The 17,427-nt window shown below is 47.7% G+C and overlaps 3 protein-coding genes and 1 non-coding gene across 4 annotated transcripts; 1 reads left to right on the top strand and 3 right to left on the bottom strand.

Annotated features, from left to right (window-relative positions):
• Positions 1-276: 276 nt before the first annotated feature.
• Positions 277-4,206, bottom strand: LOC125510704 (probable hexosyltransferase MUCI70). Its single transcript, XM_048675956.1, has 6 exons — positions 3,790-4,206; positions 2,846-3,048; positions 2,362-2,538; positions 2,126-2,281; positions 1,543-1,819; positions 277-891 (listed from the first exon to the last, which is right to left on the bottom strand). Exons 1-6 carry the CDS (start codon positions 4,091-4,093, stop codon positions 653-655), a joined length of 1,356 nt encoding a protein of 451 aa, XP_048531913.1. The 5' UTR covers positions 4,094-4,206; the 3' UTR covers positions 277-652.
• Positions 4,207-4,569: 363 nt separating this feature from the next.
• Positions 4,570-6,552, bottom strand: LOC125510705 (30S ribosomal protein S9, chloroplastic). Its single transcript, XM_048675957.1, has 2 exons — positions 6,087-6,552; positions 4,570-5,005 (listed from the first exon to the last, which is right to left on the bottom strand). Exons 1-2 carry the CDS (start codon positions 6,474-6,476, stop codon positions 4,718-4,720), a joined length of 678 nt encoding a protein of 225 aa, XP_048531914.1. The 5' UTR covers positions 6,477-6,552; the 3' UTR covers positions 4,570-4,717.
• A 3,645-nt stretch (positions 6,553-10,197) lies between these two features.
• Positions 10,198-10,271, bottom strand: TRNAE-UUC. The gene has a single exon. It is a non-coding gene; the product is annotated as a tRNA-Glu (tRNA).
• Positions 10,272-12,322: 2,051 nt separating this feature from the next.
• Positions 12,323-16,538, top strand: LOC125510703 (BTB/POZ domain-containing protein At3g50780). The gene is made up of 3 exons (XM_048675955.1): positions 12,323-13,055; positions 13,798-14,494; positions 15,192-16,538. The coding sequence occupies exons 2-3, from the start codon at positions 13,865-13,867 to the stop codon at positions 16,137-16,139; spliced, it is 1,578 nt and encodes a 525-aa protein (XP_048531912.1). The 5' UTR covers positions 12,323-13,055; positions 13,798-13,864; the 3' UTR covers positions 16,140-16,538.
• Positions 16,539-17,427: the final 889 nt, after the last annotated feature.

Here is a 17,427-nt window from a genome sequence, read left to right on the forward strand (position 1 = left end):
ATGAGAAATTTCACTCGAGTTCATGAGAAGCGGTTTAGTTTCCAGATGTACGAGTTCAAGAAAAGACGATGCAGCCAACAGGATTTTTAATGACCTCTACTTGAAACGACGATTCTGCAAGCCACCTTTCCCTGAACAACATTGCTCAAGACATTTCGCTTCTCTGTGTACCGCTGCACTGGTACTGGCTATGGACCCTGAACAACTGCTGTTTCTACGCCAGCATCATCTACAGGGCAATTCGAGAAGAAGAAAAACAACGATAAAGACTATTGATGATGCCAGAGGACCAGGCTGAAAGCTGCACATGAATTTCATGAGAATCAGCTACTTCATGGCAGGATCAAGAAGGACTTGGGGTAGCCGAAATTCTTTGATTTCGTTTCCGCGAGAAGAATGGCGAATTGGCGATCTACATTTGCCTTGAACAACATCAGGCAAAGCCATTCTCCTGTGTACCCCCCTGCCAGCATTGCACTATTACCAGTACCATCTGAGAAGTTTGAATGACTGCTCCTCTCGCTACGTCAGGATAATCTACACCTCAAATCAAGACGACTATACTGCTCGTGCTGGTGGAGCGGATCGATCGAGGCCACGCATTGTCAGAAATTCCAGTCAGGACAACACCCAGGGCACTAGATTCAGAAGCTCATCTTCCCTCCTTCGCGAGAGGCTTCACCTTGCGCCGATGGCCGAAGCTGTTGACCAGATCCTTGCGGGCGCACACCGGGAACAGGTGGACGCCGGGGAGCCTGAGGCGCCGCAGCACGTAGGGGAAGCTCAGCTGATCCCGGGACGTGAACCTCACCACCTCGTTGAACCAGAGGCACATGAAGAGGTTCGTCGAGGGGGCGTGATCCCTCACAATGGCCGAAGCTTCTGCCAGAGCTGTAAATAAAAAAGGCAAACGAATGAATGAGAACCACACTTATTATCCGGGTTCAGAGGGCCGGACCACTGGCAGCAAAGGCCTCAAGGACGACGAACATGTATGATTTGGGGCGAAACATTGTGTTTACTACTGCTTGGAGCGTGCTTCTGGTTCTTCTACGTAGCCCACATGTGGGCTAAAAATGGCGTGTCCTGTATCACTTGGATGAGGTGCAGAAAGCCGGAAAGGAGCCATAGCTTTTATGCTCAACGCATGCAACTGGCCAGCCTTTATAGCTCATGCCTTTTGCACAATCACAGCTGCGCAGGTAGTAACACCAAGCATGGTTATCTAGAGTACTACGACATGATGTATTTTTATTTCTTTCACTACGTGTCTGGCCCAGCACCCTAAGGCCCATGCCCTGCTCTGCAAATACGACATTGATGTCTGCTCTCGTTTAAGCTCATCCTGCTGACTTTTCCTATGAGGTGAATGAATGGCCAGGGCCAGCCATCTATGTTGCACACTACGCGGGGCATAACGTGAGAGCCAGCCAGCCAGGTAGTAGTGATATTGATGTGCAATCTAGAGAAACAAAACTATGCAAGGCATGATAAGAACGGTGAAAGCGAACAATGGCAAGCAAGTCAGGATTACAAGCTAACCTTTCTTCCCGTTGAATCGTTTGTCATCTGGAATGCCATCTTGTCGGTACTGATCCAACTGTATTTTAACTTCTTCTGGGGTTGCTTTGTGTTTCCTAACAATCGCGTTACCCTCGTCATACAAGCTGCTCCGAGCTCCATGTTCCGATAATGCCAAGGAAGAGTTTGAGCGCCACAGAAGGGCCTCAATGACTCCTAGTGGATCTCTCCGGAACTGGGATTTCGAATCCACCCAAATCGAGTATCTTGCCATAGGAAAAAGGCGATGGCTTATCAGCTGAAGACAATAGAACAGCAAAATGGAAGTCAGCTTCTGACGGAAAGGATTCACCCTACACAGGCATCATATGCACTGATCATAGAATGTACTCCCTCTGTAAAAACGATCTTATATTAGTTTACAGAGGGAGTATGTAATATCTGTTCTTGAAAAAATAGAATGTAATATCTGCAAGACAATCTCCTCCTAGCTCTGTTGTCCATAGAGTACAACAAGATGAATACTGGAAACACAATGTTGAGGCTTCTACTAACACTTTTTATCTCATCAAGACAATGAAGGCACAGGGTTTTCAGATGGTACCTTGGGAATTTTGCCATTCAGCCGTTGATCTGTGAAAGGAAGGTCTCTCACAAGAATGATCCTCCAAAGGCCAATCCTGAGATCTTCACCAATCTTCTTACCTTCCTCATGTTGAGCTGAGAGAGTGACTTCATCCCAGAATGCAACATAGCATACCTAGCAAAACAACAAGTATCAGCAGATAGGCAGGAAAGAAGCTCAAGACATCAACACACAATGCAAGATAAATACTAAACCTTTTTGACAGATACTTCTGTCATCCCTACAGGCTGGTGAAGGTCATCCCCTCCACCAAACGCACAAGTGGCCACAACAACTCTGCAAGATCTCATGTAATCTTTATCTACATCAGAAACTCTGAACCCTCCATTTTCACTGTAGAAGCCACAGTGGACCGCTGTAGTTTCCTTTGGCTGCAGCATTAGTAGAATTAAAAAAAGTGAGGATGGCAGCTAACACAGAATTTTCCGCAATTTAGCATTTTGATTTTTGACAATGTTTATCATGTACTCCCTCTGTCCCATAATGTAAGACGTCTTTTGACTCTAGTGTAGTGTCAAAAAACGTCTTACATTATGGGACGGAGGGAGTAGCATCTACTATCTGCACATATGGTATTCTTATACACATACTAAACAGGAACACACATATTTCATAGAGCAACTCCAATATCTTACATAATTTTCAAAAACTTCATGAAATATAGAGCCTGAACAAAACCTTGAAACTCTCTTCTCTTTCAGTAAGGGTCTGATATCCCGTGAATGAATTAAATCGCGAATTCGTCATATGGGATGAAATGTTATCTTCAAGATGGGGCAGACTGGACCTGTACACAACTTCCTTGACTGGCAGATTTTGTTCAGGGGGTTCACGAAGTTCCAGATTTTGAAGCATCTCAGTATCGAGCATCTTCAGGCATGCTGTCAATATAACACCGAATTCATCAGGAAGCACATGTCATAATGATTTACACTGATATTTGATCTAAGAAATAATCACACTGTTACTCTAGAAGTCGAAAAGATAGAAAAAGAAACAAAATAGCATAGTATACCAGAAGAAGTCAAAAGAATCAATATCAAAGATGGGCTAGAACCTTACATGTGCTAAACAAAAGAGAGTTAGTAGCTAACATTTCCTATTACTCAGTACATGGATAACTTTCACAAGAGTAATTTAGCACATCAGAATAAGCCACGTATAACACGCTGTACAATTGCATTAAGGCTGAAGGATAAATCGGCACCTCACTTTGAGTTTGAATAACCTTAAGTCCCTAACATTCATACAAACGATTTTGGGCAACTTGCATTATTGAACGCCCATACCAGCCGCTAAAATAGATCCTCTGAGTAGCATTGAAAGTAAGCAGTAAACAGGGGAAACTACAATCAACAGATCAGATTGCATCATACAGATCAGAAAATAAATAGATCGCTCAATAATAGGGATATAAACCTACAGCACAGCTAAGCAGGTCACTGGGTCAGCTCATATACTGCGGTATCACCTCCATCACCACAATACAGACTAACTGAACAAGTCATTATAATATAGCCAGACCTACAGATCGCCAAATTAAAATAACAAATAACAGCATTAAACTAAGACGCAGTTCTATCCACGCCAATTTAGGGTTTAGCTATCAGGGGCGAGCTTACACTTCCGGGCGCGGTCGACGCGGCTGAGGTTGCCGGCGGCCTGCGTCGGAGGCGGCGGCGGGGGCGAGGAGGACGAGTAGAACGGGGAGAGGCGGTAGTACTCATAGGCGAATAGGGAGACAGCGAGGGCGGCGAGGAGGAGCGGGCCGCCCAGCCGCGCGGCGCGGCGGAGGAAGCGGCGGTGGGCCGAGACCGGGTGGCGGTTGCGCTTGCGGCGCACGCGGACGCGCACCTTCCCGGAGGCCTCGTCGTCGTCGGAGACCGAGATTGAGATGCCTTGGATCAGCGACGACGAGGACGACATGGGTGGACGGACGGAGCTGGGGACGACGAGGAGAGAGGGTTCGGCTTCCGTGGTGGGCTCGGTTAGGCCGCGCGTGCCGGAATCGTGATGGGCCTCGTTCGGCTCGGTCGGTGTGTGGTGGACTGCTCTGTTTCTCTCTGCAGTCCCTGTCCCGCTCCAGCAGAATTGCCACACCAGTCAACATCTATTTCTACTTTTTTGATTGAAATCAAAACCACAATTCAATTAAATGAGAGAAATTTCGATTTTAACATTTGAAGTTCTGCAGTCCAACCAGATACGAAGAGGCGACATATTTGTTCACATTTCAAATCTCCATCAGAAAAACAGAGTATCACTCTACAAATTGCCACGGGAACATGTACATTATGTTGATAGCTTTTCGAATGACCTCATATACGCTCACTCAATGAGAAAGCCGTGCTTCAAGTTTGAGCAACGACTCGTCAAACTTGGTAGACCAATTGCAAGAAAACTATCTTCTGTAACCTCAAGAAAATTGCTTTCAGAAAACGAATATTACAAATCTGTGGCGTCCAGCACAGAACAAAGACACGAGAGGGACTTTTTTCAAGTGGGGAAAGATGGCACAGAAACGACCCTAACAACAATGAAGTATCCTGCTTAACGCTTGGAGAACTGGGGACGCTTGCGCGCCTTCCTGAGACCCGCCTTCTTCCTTTCAACGACGCGAGTGTCTCTGGTCAGCAAGCCCTCTGACCTCAGGGGAACTCTATTGGCGGGGCTGATCTTCAGCAGCGCACGCGCCACGCCGAGGCAGATCGCCTGGGCCTGGCCTGAGAGGCCACCTCCCTGAACTTTCACGAAGACGTCGTAGTTGTTCTCAAACCCTAGAGTCACCAGGGGGATCTTGCAATACTCCACCCACATCGGATTCGCTTGCAAATACTCCTGCATATTTGAAGTATATAAGTACAGACAAGCGACTGAATATTTATCAAATTTTTTTATTTCCATGTATTCCCTCAGGTACAGAAAAAGAAAAGCTGTGCCTTAATGAGGTTAGCACCATAATTTACTCATTTAGTATATATGCAGCTGAAACCATCTACTTTGCTACAGTTTAACCTTAATGAAGTTAGCAGCATCATAGTTGGTCATTCATCCAAATAGCTGCGCGTAATGTACGTCAAAGAGAAAATTATTTTTCCCATGAAATTTGATGAGTGATGACTGAACTTGTGTCCGTATCATGGTCCTTGAGCAAATGAACAAAGGTGTTACATGATTTCAACTATTCTCACTATCTAGAATCTAAATCTTAGGCATTTGGAAACCACATTCAACATCAGTTACCAAACTGCATTCTTGGTGATGGCAACAATGTGAAGCAAATAGAGCCAGTGAAGTGAGTATCCAACACTATAAAGTATAAACAGGATAGAAGTAACATGCTATTAGACATCCTAACCGTGTGAAATGCAGAATCCTCCTTTCACTAGTTAAGCTTGCAACCCTCATTCTGCTAATCTATTCACAGAGTCAAGTGCTCCGGTCACATGTTCCGCTTGATATGACATCTGAAAATAAGTTCCCCGTTTGAGGTGCTTTACCACCGAACATCCCCGCACCAATTTCGACCAAATAGTATTTTAGGCCGTGCATTACCGCAAACCAAAAACACAAGGAGGGACTGATTAACCTAACAGATTAAAATCTGCGACAAGTATGCATTGTTGTTTATCTAAATGAATCTATGCAGACCCATTAGCACCTGACAAACTAGAATCTCGGAGCCTGAAACATGGAATGCAAACTAAGTATGTTCCATTACCCGACTACTAGTAAACATACATGGTTGGGGTCGATTATTACATTAGCAATGAGCAGACATGCTAGCAACCAAGCACAGTGGACAAACATTCGACGGATAGCTAATTCTAGAGCCATGCCACATTCAGAGTCGCAGAATGTTGGAGCAGTTTCTGAAACCAGGACGTGCATTCATCGAATGGGGGAAGGGGATAACCACCTTGGCGTCGCGGAAGTTGATGAAGACCTTCCCGGTGCCCTCCTGGAGCACGACGCGGGCGGACGCCATCTTCCGACGGCCCGTGGCGGTGATCCGCTGCGCGGCGAATCCCCCGGGCAGCCGCTGCTTCACGTACTTGCGCAGCGCCAGCCCGGAGAGCGCGTCCTCCTCGGCCTCGACCGCGAGCACCTCCTCGGGCCCGTCGTCGGCGGCAGGCGCCTCCGCCTCGACCGGCTCGGCGGCGTCGGCCCCGGAGGCGGAGAGGACGAGGCGAGCGGCGCGGCGGGTGGTGGGGTGGAGGCGGAGGAGAGGGAGCGGGTGGGGCGCGGAGGTGGAGGGGAGGGAGAGGTGGGAGAAGGCCGAGGCGAGGGAGGAGACGGAGAGCGCCATGGCTTGCCTGCTGTGCGTGCGTGCGTGCGGGGTGGATAGGCCACGGCCGGAGTGGGATAAGCTTTCGCTCTGCCGGTGCTGAGTGCGAAGGTCGTCAGTTTGGAGTTCATCCAGCCTTGTTCCAACCGCACATCTCCGGATGGAGATCCGCAATCAACGCTCGAGATTAACCTGAATTGCAGATTTCGTTAAAGCGAAGCTGTCTCAAGTCAAGAAATTTTGTGGGAGAAGATTTGTACCACGCAGTTGTGGGGCACACAGATTTGGAGCCGCCCAATTGCCTCGTAATTCGAAAACTGATTCAGTCTTTGCATGTGTCTTAGCTTTTTTTGCCAGAAGATCAAATCTATTATAAATATTCACCGGAAGTATAAAATTCCCAAACAAAACTAAAACCGCGTCAAGATTTCGAGACCACTAGACGACCATAATTGACTCCAAAACGAGTGGCCAACGCCGTATCTTCCCTACCAGATCCGGCTTGACCTTGTCGATGACAGTCGAGAAGTCTTCGTGACCGTGCCTCTAAGGACCGGCATCATGGAGCCTCTTTGTTTCCTTTGACCTTCTTTCGAAGATACGGCTGCGCCAGGATGATTGCCGTTCGTCATGATGCTTGTGACTGTCGTCTCTGTCGTGGTCGTCATTAAGCTTGTCTTTGTCGTCGCGGTGGCGGCCTGATGGCACGTTGTGATCGCGCATTCGTGCCTCCTCATCGACCACACCATGTCGTCAGTAAAAACCGATGTGATAAGGTAGGGCGGTTAGGCACCACCACACCTGTAACGCCCCATATGTAACCTGCCATATTTGTATTCCAACTCTTGTTATTTCCGACACTAAGTTATGATATTTCCACGTTGTCGGGTTTTTGTCTTCGTGTTGCTTTTGCCTTTGTCATGCATCTCATATCATGTCATCGTGTGCATCGCACTTGCATACGTGTTCGTCTCATGCATCCGAGCATTTTTTCCCCGTTGTCTGTTTTGCATTCCGACGCTCCTATGTCCTCCGGTGTCCCCGTTTACCTCTTTTCATGTGCGGGTGTTAAACGTTTTCGGATTGGACCTAGACTTGCCAAGCGGCCTTGGTTTACTACCGGTAGACCGCCTGTCAAGTTTTGTGCCATTTGGACTTCGTTTGATACTCCAACGGTTAGCCGAGGGACCGTAAAGGCCTCGTGTGTGTTGCAGCCCAACACCTCTCCAGAGTGGCCCAAAATCCATCTAAACCCCCTCCATCATCTAGGTCGTTCGATCACGATCGCGTGACCGAAAAACATGCTCAATTTGGAACCTCCTAACTCCTCCTACTTATAAAAAGGCATCTCCCCCGAAAATTCCGGATCCCGAAACCCTAGCCCCGCCCCCTCTCCGTGCCGGACACGTCCGCTCCGGCCGGACGCGTCCGCCGCCGCCACCGCGCCAACCGCCGGTCGCCACGTGGCACCGCGCGCCCACATCCCCACCGGCCCGCCGAAGCCCAGGTCGGGCCCTCCCGGCCCGCGCACCCACCGCCGCCCGCTCCGCCGCACTTCGCCTCGCGCCGCCGCCCGCTTCGTCTCTGGCCGCCGCCGGCAGCTACCAGCGCGCCGGAGCTCGCCATCTCCACCGCAGGGTCGCCGCTCCCGGCACGAGGTCGCCACGCCCGGGGCCCTTCCTCGCCGCCGCGCGATCCTGATCCAGATCTGGAAACAATAACGGTTGACCTAATTTTGCCCCGTTCCAGTATTTTTATGCATATTTCATCGCATCATAACTCTGCATCCGTGGCTCCATTTTGGGCGTGTAGCATGTCAAATTGTTCGTCTCAACGAGTATTTCATTTCATTTCATTGCACCATGTTCATTTGAGCTCATCTTGATGCCTTAAATGCTGTTGCAAGAGTGCTAGTTTATATTAGTTTCAGATTCTTATCAATAATTGGACATTTGTCATTTTTGCCATGATTGTTGTGTGCCTCCTATGAACTTGAGCCCTACATAGGATTTGAAGTATTTCATGCCATCTTTACAGGGGTGTATGTCATGTATTTTTTGTGATCTTTGTGGTGACTAGCACAAGCATGCAAAGTAGCTCTCGTAATGCTGCTGATTTCAGGGACTTAGAAATCTTCTAAGTCTTTTCCCTGATTATATTTTTATGCAATGTGTTCTTGTTGCTATAGAGTGATCCATGCCTCTTTTGAGCATGATCAGTAAGGATGTTTTTGGAGATAATGCTATGCTCTATCCATCCATGTCTTTGTTTGCAATTATGGAGCACCCTAGCTTGAGTCAATCGAGCTCTACTTTTCCTATAAAATGTTCCTGGCAGATTGTTTACATGTTAAGCAATTTTGCCGAGCTTGTCAACTCGGACGCTGAAGGCCAAGCAACTCGGACTCTTTGTTTGCAAGTAGTGAAGCCCAGTTGGGGCGATCGGGGACTTTGTTGCATTTGGGGTTATCTTTATTTTGGTTCCGTAGTCGGATCTTGATTGTATCTGGATGAATGCAATGTTATTTATGCTTTTGTGTGAAGTGGCGATTGTAAGCCAACTATGCATCTCTTTCCTTATTCAGTATATGGGTTGTGTAAAGATTACCCCTGTTGCGACATTGCCTTCAATGCGGTTATGCCTCTAAGTCGTGCTCCGACACGTGGGAGATATAGCCGCATCGAGGGTGTTACAACACCGTTGGCATCGGGGGTGAAATCTTCATGGAGATCGAGATGAACAACAACACGGCGCCAGAGCCCCGCCTCCCCACGATCGCCGATAGGCCATCAACGACACCCATCGGCTGGTTGTTGCCCACCCTTAGCCAGGTAACCTTTGGGCTGGCCGACGGGTTTGTCGACCACACCCAAAGGCTGAGAGTGGTAGCGTCCTCGCGTCTGGTGTGTCTGGTGATGGCAATGTCGAAGTAGTGCATAAAAGTGTTGAGGCCAAGCACCTGCTCAACGACAGTGTTGTTCCAGGCGTTCAAGAGAATGTTCTCGATGTAGAGGTGGACCTGGTGGTACGCGTCGACGGTGTCAACATGTCAAGGCCATCTCTGGAGAACCTATTGGGGAGCACGGCGACGAGGTCATAGTTATGCGGGTGCTGGAACGTGGCTAGGAAGTTCCCTAGAAAGTGGGACACCACCTTGATGCGATTGTTAGCAAACTTAGTTTAGATTAATTGTTCCCAAAATTTCGGGCCGCTAATTTTTTTGACCTTACCAAAAAGAGAGAGAAAAGGCTTAAAATGTGACGTTAGATTATTAGACATGACAAATTGGACATTTTTTTATGAAAATTTATATTGACCCGAGGATGACAAATTTAGTTTGTAAGGACGACTGGTAAAAATGAACTGAGATGGATTTGCCACGCTCGGCAACCAAACTTGCATATCCGACGAACACAATTTACCATGAAAAACGTTCAATTTGTCATGCCTAAACATTTGGTTTCCGCTCGATATCCGGGTCCAAAGAGAGTGATGCATGGATAGTTTGCCAAAACTTCGGCATGCCTTAGACAACTTTATTTCGTTTTTCTTGCCGATGGTGATACAGGAGTATCATCCAAAACATGAGCTACCCAGCTGTAGCAAAATGCATCCTTAGATTGGATAAAAAAAATGGGCCATATTTACTAGTCGAGGAAAAAGATTTATAGGCCGGGACTGTGGACGTTAAAAGTTACGAGTTCAACAACGTAAATAAAAAGAAAAAGGGAAAAAAATTGCCCTCCATTGCCGGGATTTGAACCCGGGTCGCCTGGGTGAAAGCCAGGTATCCTAACCGGGCTGGACGACAATGGACAGCGATGACGATTCCCACAGTAACTATATATTCATTTCCGGTGTTGTGTTTGCTTACCAACTTTTCGAGCTTAACTTAATCAACATTTTTAATGGAATAATATATCGATTACCTGTCTGACCAAACGGATCCAAATCACAGAACAGTTTCCGCGAACTGGCCTCTTGTATTCTTGCGCTTGTTTTGCCGCCGTAGTGAAGCCATCCCGTACATGTAAACATGGCCTTGTGGCCTTGTCTCCCGCCGTGGTCGCCGCCGCAGACCGCGAAACTCGTGCAGAGGAAACAGCCGGCGACGCCACGCATGCATGTACGTGGCCCCGCACAGCAGCGCAGGCACGTAAAAAGGTCGCCGTACGTGCCGGCCGCGTGCGCGCGCGATGACGGTAGTAGAGAAAAACCAGCGGCAAGCAGCCAAGCAGCGCCGTGCCGAGGGCGAGGGGCTCCGGCTCCGGCAACGGCCGAGAGGGGGGCACAGTCGCACGCGGGCACACAGTGAAACTGACCACGCATGCGCGGGAGGAACCCGCGACCGCCGGCTGCTCGCTCGTCCCGTCGATCGCCAGCGCACCTGGCATTTTCCCGGTCCCTGCCTTGCTGCCGCCTCCGTCAGCGTCACGTCCTGCTCCAGGGTGTCGCCGTAGCCCGGGCTCCCGTTCACTGTTGACTGCTGAGGGCCGGTACGTGTGCGCTGTTGAACGTCGAGTCTCTCTCTTTCTTTTTCGCGACAGATTGAGCATTGAGCTATGAGAGCTAGTAGTAGATATCCCAACTGGCCTGTACCGTGCTCTCATCATTGCCCATGATCGATCGATCGACCGATCTGCTCGCTAACTGTTTGTAAAGTGCAGGCCAAAAGCGAGAGCTCAGCTCTGAGCGTTCGCCAGTTTTCAGCTTAACATATCACGGAAACGGAGCTCGCGTAGAGATAGAGGGAGGGCGTGTTCAAACCAAAAAGTCCAGAATCAACACCGCCCGAAGAAGAAGAAAGAAGAGGAAAACACGGGTCAATTCACATGTGTCTTTCTCGTAGTCGTAGTAGTACCATCAAAGGGATCAAAAGGAGCATCGACTGAAAGAAACTCTGTTCAATCAAGAAGAAGAAAAGCAAAAGAAATGGCGGGGCAACTTTAAGAAATTTGAAGCAGACTGCCGATCCAAAGCAGAGTATCTTGGACAGTATGGAGCATGACACACATGGGTTTGGGTTAAGCACTTATGCATAAGCCCATCTTGAGTATTGTAATTAACGATGCCAGGCACGAGCTCTGATGGCCTTTTGGATTTCACTTCGTCTCGTACGGTTTCTCTTCTCCTTGCCAGCGTCTCTGTGTCAGTGGGATTTCGTTTCCACGGTTCTCAAGGCGGGTCCGGTCCCCTGCTCGCCGTTGCAGATTCTCGGCGAGGAAGAGTGGTCTTTACTCTAGAGATGTTCGTTCGTAGTACTAACCTACTACGTCGACGATTACACTAGGTTAGGCACAATCCCAAGCTCTAACCCCTAGGGCAATGATCAGTAGTTATCATGAGAGAGGACGTGTCCTGCTGGCGTGTTCCTCCCAAGCAACACGGCAACATGCTACTCCTACTCGCTTCAGAGTTTCATCGACCGAATAATGTTTCTTGTGCACCTGTTGATTCCGTCTACGCAGATTTGCAGCAAAAAAGGTAGAGGCTAGTCCGTCCTTGCAACACCGTTCAGTAAAAGCGAAGCAAGAGGAGTATTGGGGGCTGCCAGACCAAGGCGTGCATGCGATGAAAAGTCTTCTCTCCGGTGCAAAACCAAACGCCGAGATAGATTACGCTTCCACAGGCCAGACCGCCGGATAGAGGTCGAGGTTAGGGGTGAAAACAAAAGCAGCTGCAGGCTGCAGCGCCCGAGAGGATAGCAGTGAACGAGTAAACGTCGAAAGGAGGAGTAAATCGGACAGGACACCAGCAGACCGGAGTCCCAGACCACTCTGACTCACTCAGACTGACCGCTGCCCGTGGCCCGCACACTGCGGCGAAGGAGAAAGAGAGAGAGAGAGAGAGAGAGGCTCCTCGCAAGAACCGACGGGGACTGGACAGCGTGGTGTGGTAAAAGAAAGAAGTGCACAAGTGTACAGCCACCAAGGAAGAGAGAAGAACCAGAAGTAGCAGAGGGGGGAGGGAGAGCGCGGAGTGGGGCAGCGGAGGAGAGGCCCGGAAGCAAGGGTACAAGGGGAGAGGAACAAGGAGATTCAGAGCGGGGAGGAGGGAGAGAGGCTGCCATGCCATGCGCCCGTGCCATGATGGCCGGGGTGGCATCATCGTAGGCGGTTAAAGGGGGGACACCGCTCGTCGTTCTCTCGCCCGTCCGGAAAGAAGCTGCCGGCCCTGCTTTGCTGCTGCTGCTCTCTTTCTCTTTTCCTTCCCCAGTCTCCTTCCTTCCTTCCTTCCTTCCTTCGGTGGCCGCTTTTCGCTCCGTCTTTTCCCCGTCGGCTTTGGGGTGGGGGCAAAGAAATGATGCGAGGTTCCGTCCATGCCTGCCTAGATGCTGCGGCTGCTCCTCTTTAGTAGTAGTAGTACTACTGCCTGCGGTTTGAGCTGCGGTGGCGGGGGAGGGACGGAGCTCCTCCCGGTGATTCGCTCGGTGCCTCTGATAGTCTCTGATGTCCTGAGGTGTTGAGGGCTTGAGGCGGCTCTGCTCAAGTTACGCTCGGTGGTTCCTGGGGAGCTGGTGATTTGGTGGAGGATTGGGGGCGTCTGCGCGTGGCCGGAGCTTGAGGAGGATTTGTGGTGCCGGATTGGAGAGCAGGAGAGGTATGTGTCACATTCTCACGCTCCTCGTTATTTTCCTTTTGCTGCGTGTTAACCTGGCTGAAATTGGTCTCCCTGAGTCGCCAACTGCGGAAGATTTTAGGTGGATTTGGTATTTTTATACGGTGGCTTTGTTTCAATTTGCTCAAGATTGAGCATCCCTGCAGCCTGACTCTAGAAATGTTTGGAGTTTGTCTGGTAGTCCATGCGTGTTTGCTCATGAATCTTCAGAGCATTTGCTGGCGGTTCAGATTTCTGTCTGGGCTTCAGAGCCCGGTCTGAATTTGTACTAGCTTTCAGATGAAAAAACAGAGAGATCTAGGTGTTAACTATGAACTAGGAGCTGTACTCACACTGCACATAAAGAAGATGCTGTAAACTGTCTTGGTGAATTTGTTCCAATTTGCTCAAGATTGAGCAACCATGTAGTCAGGTTCTATAAATGTTTAGACTCTAGAGTTGGTCTCGTAGTTTGATTATGAAATTTCCGAGCATTTGCTGCTGGTTCGAATTTCTTTCTGGGCTTGAGAGATGGATCCCAAGTTTGCACCACTTTCGTAATGAAGAAGAGTGTGAACTATGTACTTGGAGGTACACTCACTGCTCATTGAGAGAGATACTGTAAACTGTCTGCTCTTTACTTCTTGATAAAATCTTCTCTTTCTTACTTACAGAGCAAAACATATACACTATTAGTTCCAGCTTCAGTTCATCAGTCTAACTCCTGCGTGTTACTTATTCTCAGGTATACGAACTAGTGCTGGTTCAGCAGCTGCCTCCAAGGGTCACTGGTCATAAGCTTCCTACATAATATGGCAGACTTCAAGGTTGGAAGCCTTGATGCCCGAGCAACAAAGTTCAGAACCGTCCCAATTGCTGTTACCCCGGAAGGGTTCTGGTGCTGCCCATCACAGACCGTGCTCCAGAAGACAGTGAAGAACCAAAACCAGCAGACAAGGCCTAAAGTGGGTGCATCCCCTCCTGCATCAAAGGCCTCCTCGGTCCAGAGGGCGCCAACTATCTCGTCGGAGAGGAGAACACATTCGACTCCAACAAGGTCCAGAGCTAATTCAGACGAGCAAAGATGCCCGGCGGCGGCGGACAATGCCACGTCCAATCCACCGAAGGCGGCGAGCGAGAGGCCACCGAAGCAGCATAAGATATCTGTTGGGTTTGGTCAGATTGAGATGAGTGACTTGAGAGTTGTGCTGTATGGCAAGGATGGTGTTGCTGTAAAGATGAGTGTGCACAAGAACATCCTTGCTGAAAATAGCACCTTCTTTGCCGATAAGCTGTCAAGGCAATCTCCAGTGTCCAGCATAGAAGTGCCTGATTGTGAAGATGTGGAGATTTATGTTGAGACTGTTGGCTTGATGTACTGCAATGATGTCAAGCAGAGGTTGATCAAGCAAAGTGTTCCACGCGTACTTCGGATCTTGAAGGTTTACCCAACGTTAACTCTGCATCTCCTTTTCTCAGTTTGATTAACTCTATAGTTTAATAATTAGCTAGTATAGATGTAGAAACGGTAAAAAGCCGAGCCTTCTGCTTTTGTTAGAGATAAGAAAGTTAGAATTGACATGTGCTGGTGCTTTAAGTTTTCTTTCTGGTGCTTTAAGTTAGTGCAATATTTTTCCTTAATATGGGGGCCTTTTTTTCCTTCACCGAAATGCTTTCAAATCTAGAAGCTTGTCATGTGTAGGGAAATCTAGTACTTAAATAAAAGTTAACTTTTAACTTGGTATGTCTACCTAAGGAAGCAACATATAATTATGAACCACCACTAGCCATTTTTTAAGTGTAACGAGTACTATATCCATGTCTGTTGCGTGTTGTTATATCAAAGGAATATTTTCTTCTATATAAATATTGCATTGTCACTTAATCCATGATAGTAAGTCAGCAAAGACGGCACAGCCCATGACTGATAATGCATCTTGCTTGCATGTACCGATTGGTGCAGATTGAGATAATCATACCAATCAGGCCCATGCTTCCATGCACATTGGCCATTCCTTAGCAACATGGTGCCTCAATTAGGATGAATGACCAACTTAGAATCTTCAGAACAAATGCACCTTTTTTTTCAACTTCTGTTTGCTGTTCGCTATGTAATTTAGTTCCTTCTATACTGTACAGGTTGCAGAACATTTGGGTTTCCGAGCATGTGTTCTGTCATGCTTGAATTACTTGGAAGCGGTCCCTTGGGCCGGGGAAGAAGAGGAGAATGTGGTCTCATCTGTTCGGCATCTTCAGACCGAGGATTACGGTGTCACCCCAATACTGAAGAGGGTATGCTCTGACCTAACGAGCCCACCAAATGACACGTTTGTGCGTATCATAGAACTAGTTTTGAAAAGCAGTGATGACAGAGGGAGGCGCGAGATGAAGTCCTTGGTGCTCAAGCTTCTCAAGGAGAGCAGCAGCAGCTGTGCCAGTAGCTCTGCTGACCTATGTGTTGAGACCCTCTACAGCTATTGCCAGAATTGCCTGGAGTCTCTGCTGACCCTGTTTCAACAAGCATCTGACAGTGATTTCTCTGAGCAGTCTTTGGAGCTTAAGGAACCGGTTCTTCGGCAGATTACTCTCGAAGCGGATAATCTGTTATGGTTAACCGAGATTTTGGCTGGCAGGAATGCTGCAGAAGAATTTGCAGGCTTGTGGTCTAACCAACGTGAGCTGGCTGGGCTTCATTCCAAGCTACCGACCAAGTCGCGCCACCTTGTGAGCTGCGTCACTGCCAGGCTCTTTGTGGCGATTGGGAAAGGCGAAATGCTCCCGTCCAAGGACACCAGGCAGCTCCTCCTGGATGTCTGGCTGCAGCCTCTCATGGATGACTACAACTGGCTGCAGCACGGTTGCAGGTCGTTCGACCGGACCGTCGTCGAGGAAGGGATCGGGTCGACCATCCTGACGCTGCCGCTGGAGGATCAGCAGACGATACTGCTCTCGTGGCTCGGGAGCTTCCTCAAGGTTGGGAACAGCTGCCCCAACCTGCAGAAGGCCTTTGAGGTGTGGTGGAGGAGGACCTTTGTGCGGCCTTACGTCGAACAGCAGGGGAGCCGGTCGCAGTCGGGTCGGAGTTGAGATCTCCGGTGGCTTGCGCAGGGAAGCTATCGCGCGCCGTTTCGTAAGTAGAACATCGCTGAAAAAGGGTTTAGTCGTATAAGTTGATTTGTGTGAGGCTTGAGAATATGTTTGTGCGCTGTGCTTTGTGGTGCTTCTTCGGGTCTTCGCTGATACGTCAAGTTCTCTGAATTCTGGCTTACCGAATGCCTGGTCTGATGTGCTGCTTATTTACCACGAGACATCAGTTTGTTGCATTGCGTTTTGTTACCACAGACATTGTGCGGTAGTGGTGACACTGTATTATTGCGGCTCACCTGTAGAAACTGCATGCTTGTGATGCAATTGTAAATATTTTGCTGGGATGTAGGAGTACGTACTATTGTGATATTATTATCTGAGATTTGGGAGAGTTGAGTATTTTGAATCTTGCTTCAACGACATGCTTGCCTGGGATTCTACAAATGTTGCGGCTTCCTTTGGTTTGTAGGGTTTTTTTAGAAATTCTATAGGATAGAATTTGCAAAGGAAAAATTTCTTTAAAACCCTTTGGTTTGTAGGAATGGATTCCTATTCCTATGTAGGATAGGAATCAATCCTTCACATTTTGGAGGAAAAAAAACATTAGCCTAGACTCAATAAAAAAAATCATATTCTATGCATCAAATGGTATCTCATTCTTTATAGGAATTGACATACACGTCATCTCACTTCCTATGATTTTCCTATCTTTATCTTTACCTAATAATAAAGCAAATTGGATTTCTTTCGTCCGTCATGACATTTTTCAGAGAAGTCCCTCTATTTCAGAGAATTCAACCCGCAGTCCTATTTTAAGTTAAAATGAATCGTTGTTTTCGTATTTTACACAAAAGTCCATGTCTTTTCTGGAAATCAACCCGCTGTTCGGATTTAAGTCACACCCGAACCGTTATTTTAAATTTTTTGAAAACCCCCCTGATGTTTTAGGTAATTCATTCACGGATCATATTTTTGTCAAACAAATGTTTTTTAAAATCATCCATATCTTTTAAACCGTAACTCCGATTTAAACATGTTATATATGAAATTTGATTAGAAAAATATGTAGAATATAAATATGAGATTATTTTTACCTGTTAAGTATTTTTAAATATTATTTTGAAATATATTTGAGTCAAACCAAATGATTTTCTAAATTATCTGTATCTTTTAAACCGTAACTTCGATTTTAACATATTGTATATGACATTTTATTAGAAAATTATGTGGAATCTAAATATGATGTTAATTTTACCTGTTAAATATTTTTAAAATATTGTTATGGAAG

The sequence above is a fragment of the Triticum urartu genome, chromosome 5 (assembly GCF_003073215.2).
Source record: "Triticum urartu cultivar G1812 chromosome 5, Tu2.1, whole genome shotgun sequence".
In the NCBI taxonomy this organism is placed as follows: Eukaryota; Viridiplantae; Streptophyta; class Magnoliopsida; order Poales; family Poaceae; genus Triticum; species Triticum urartu.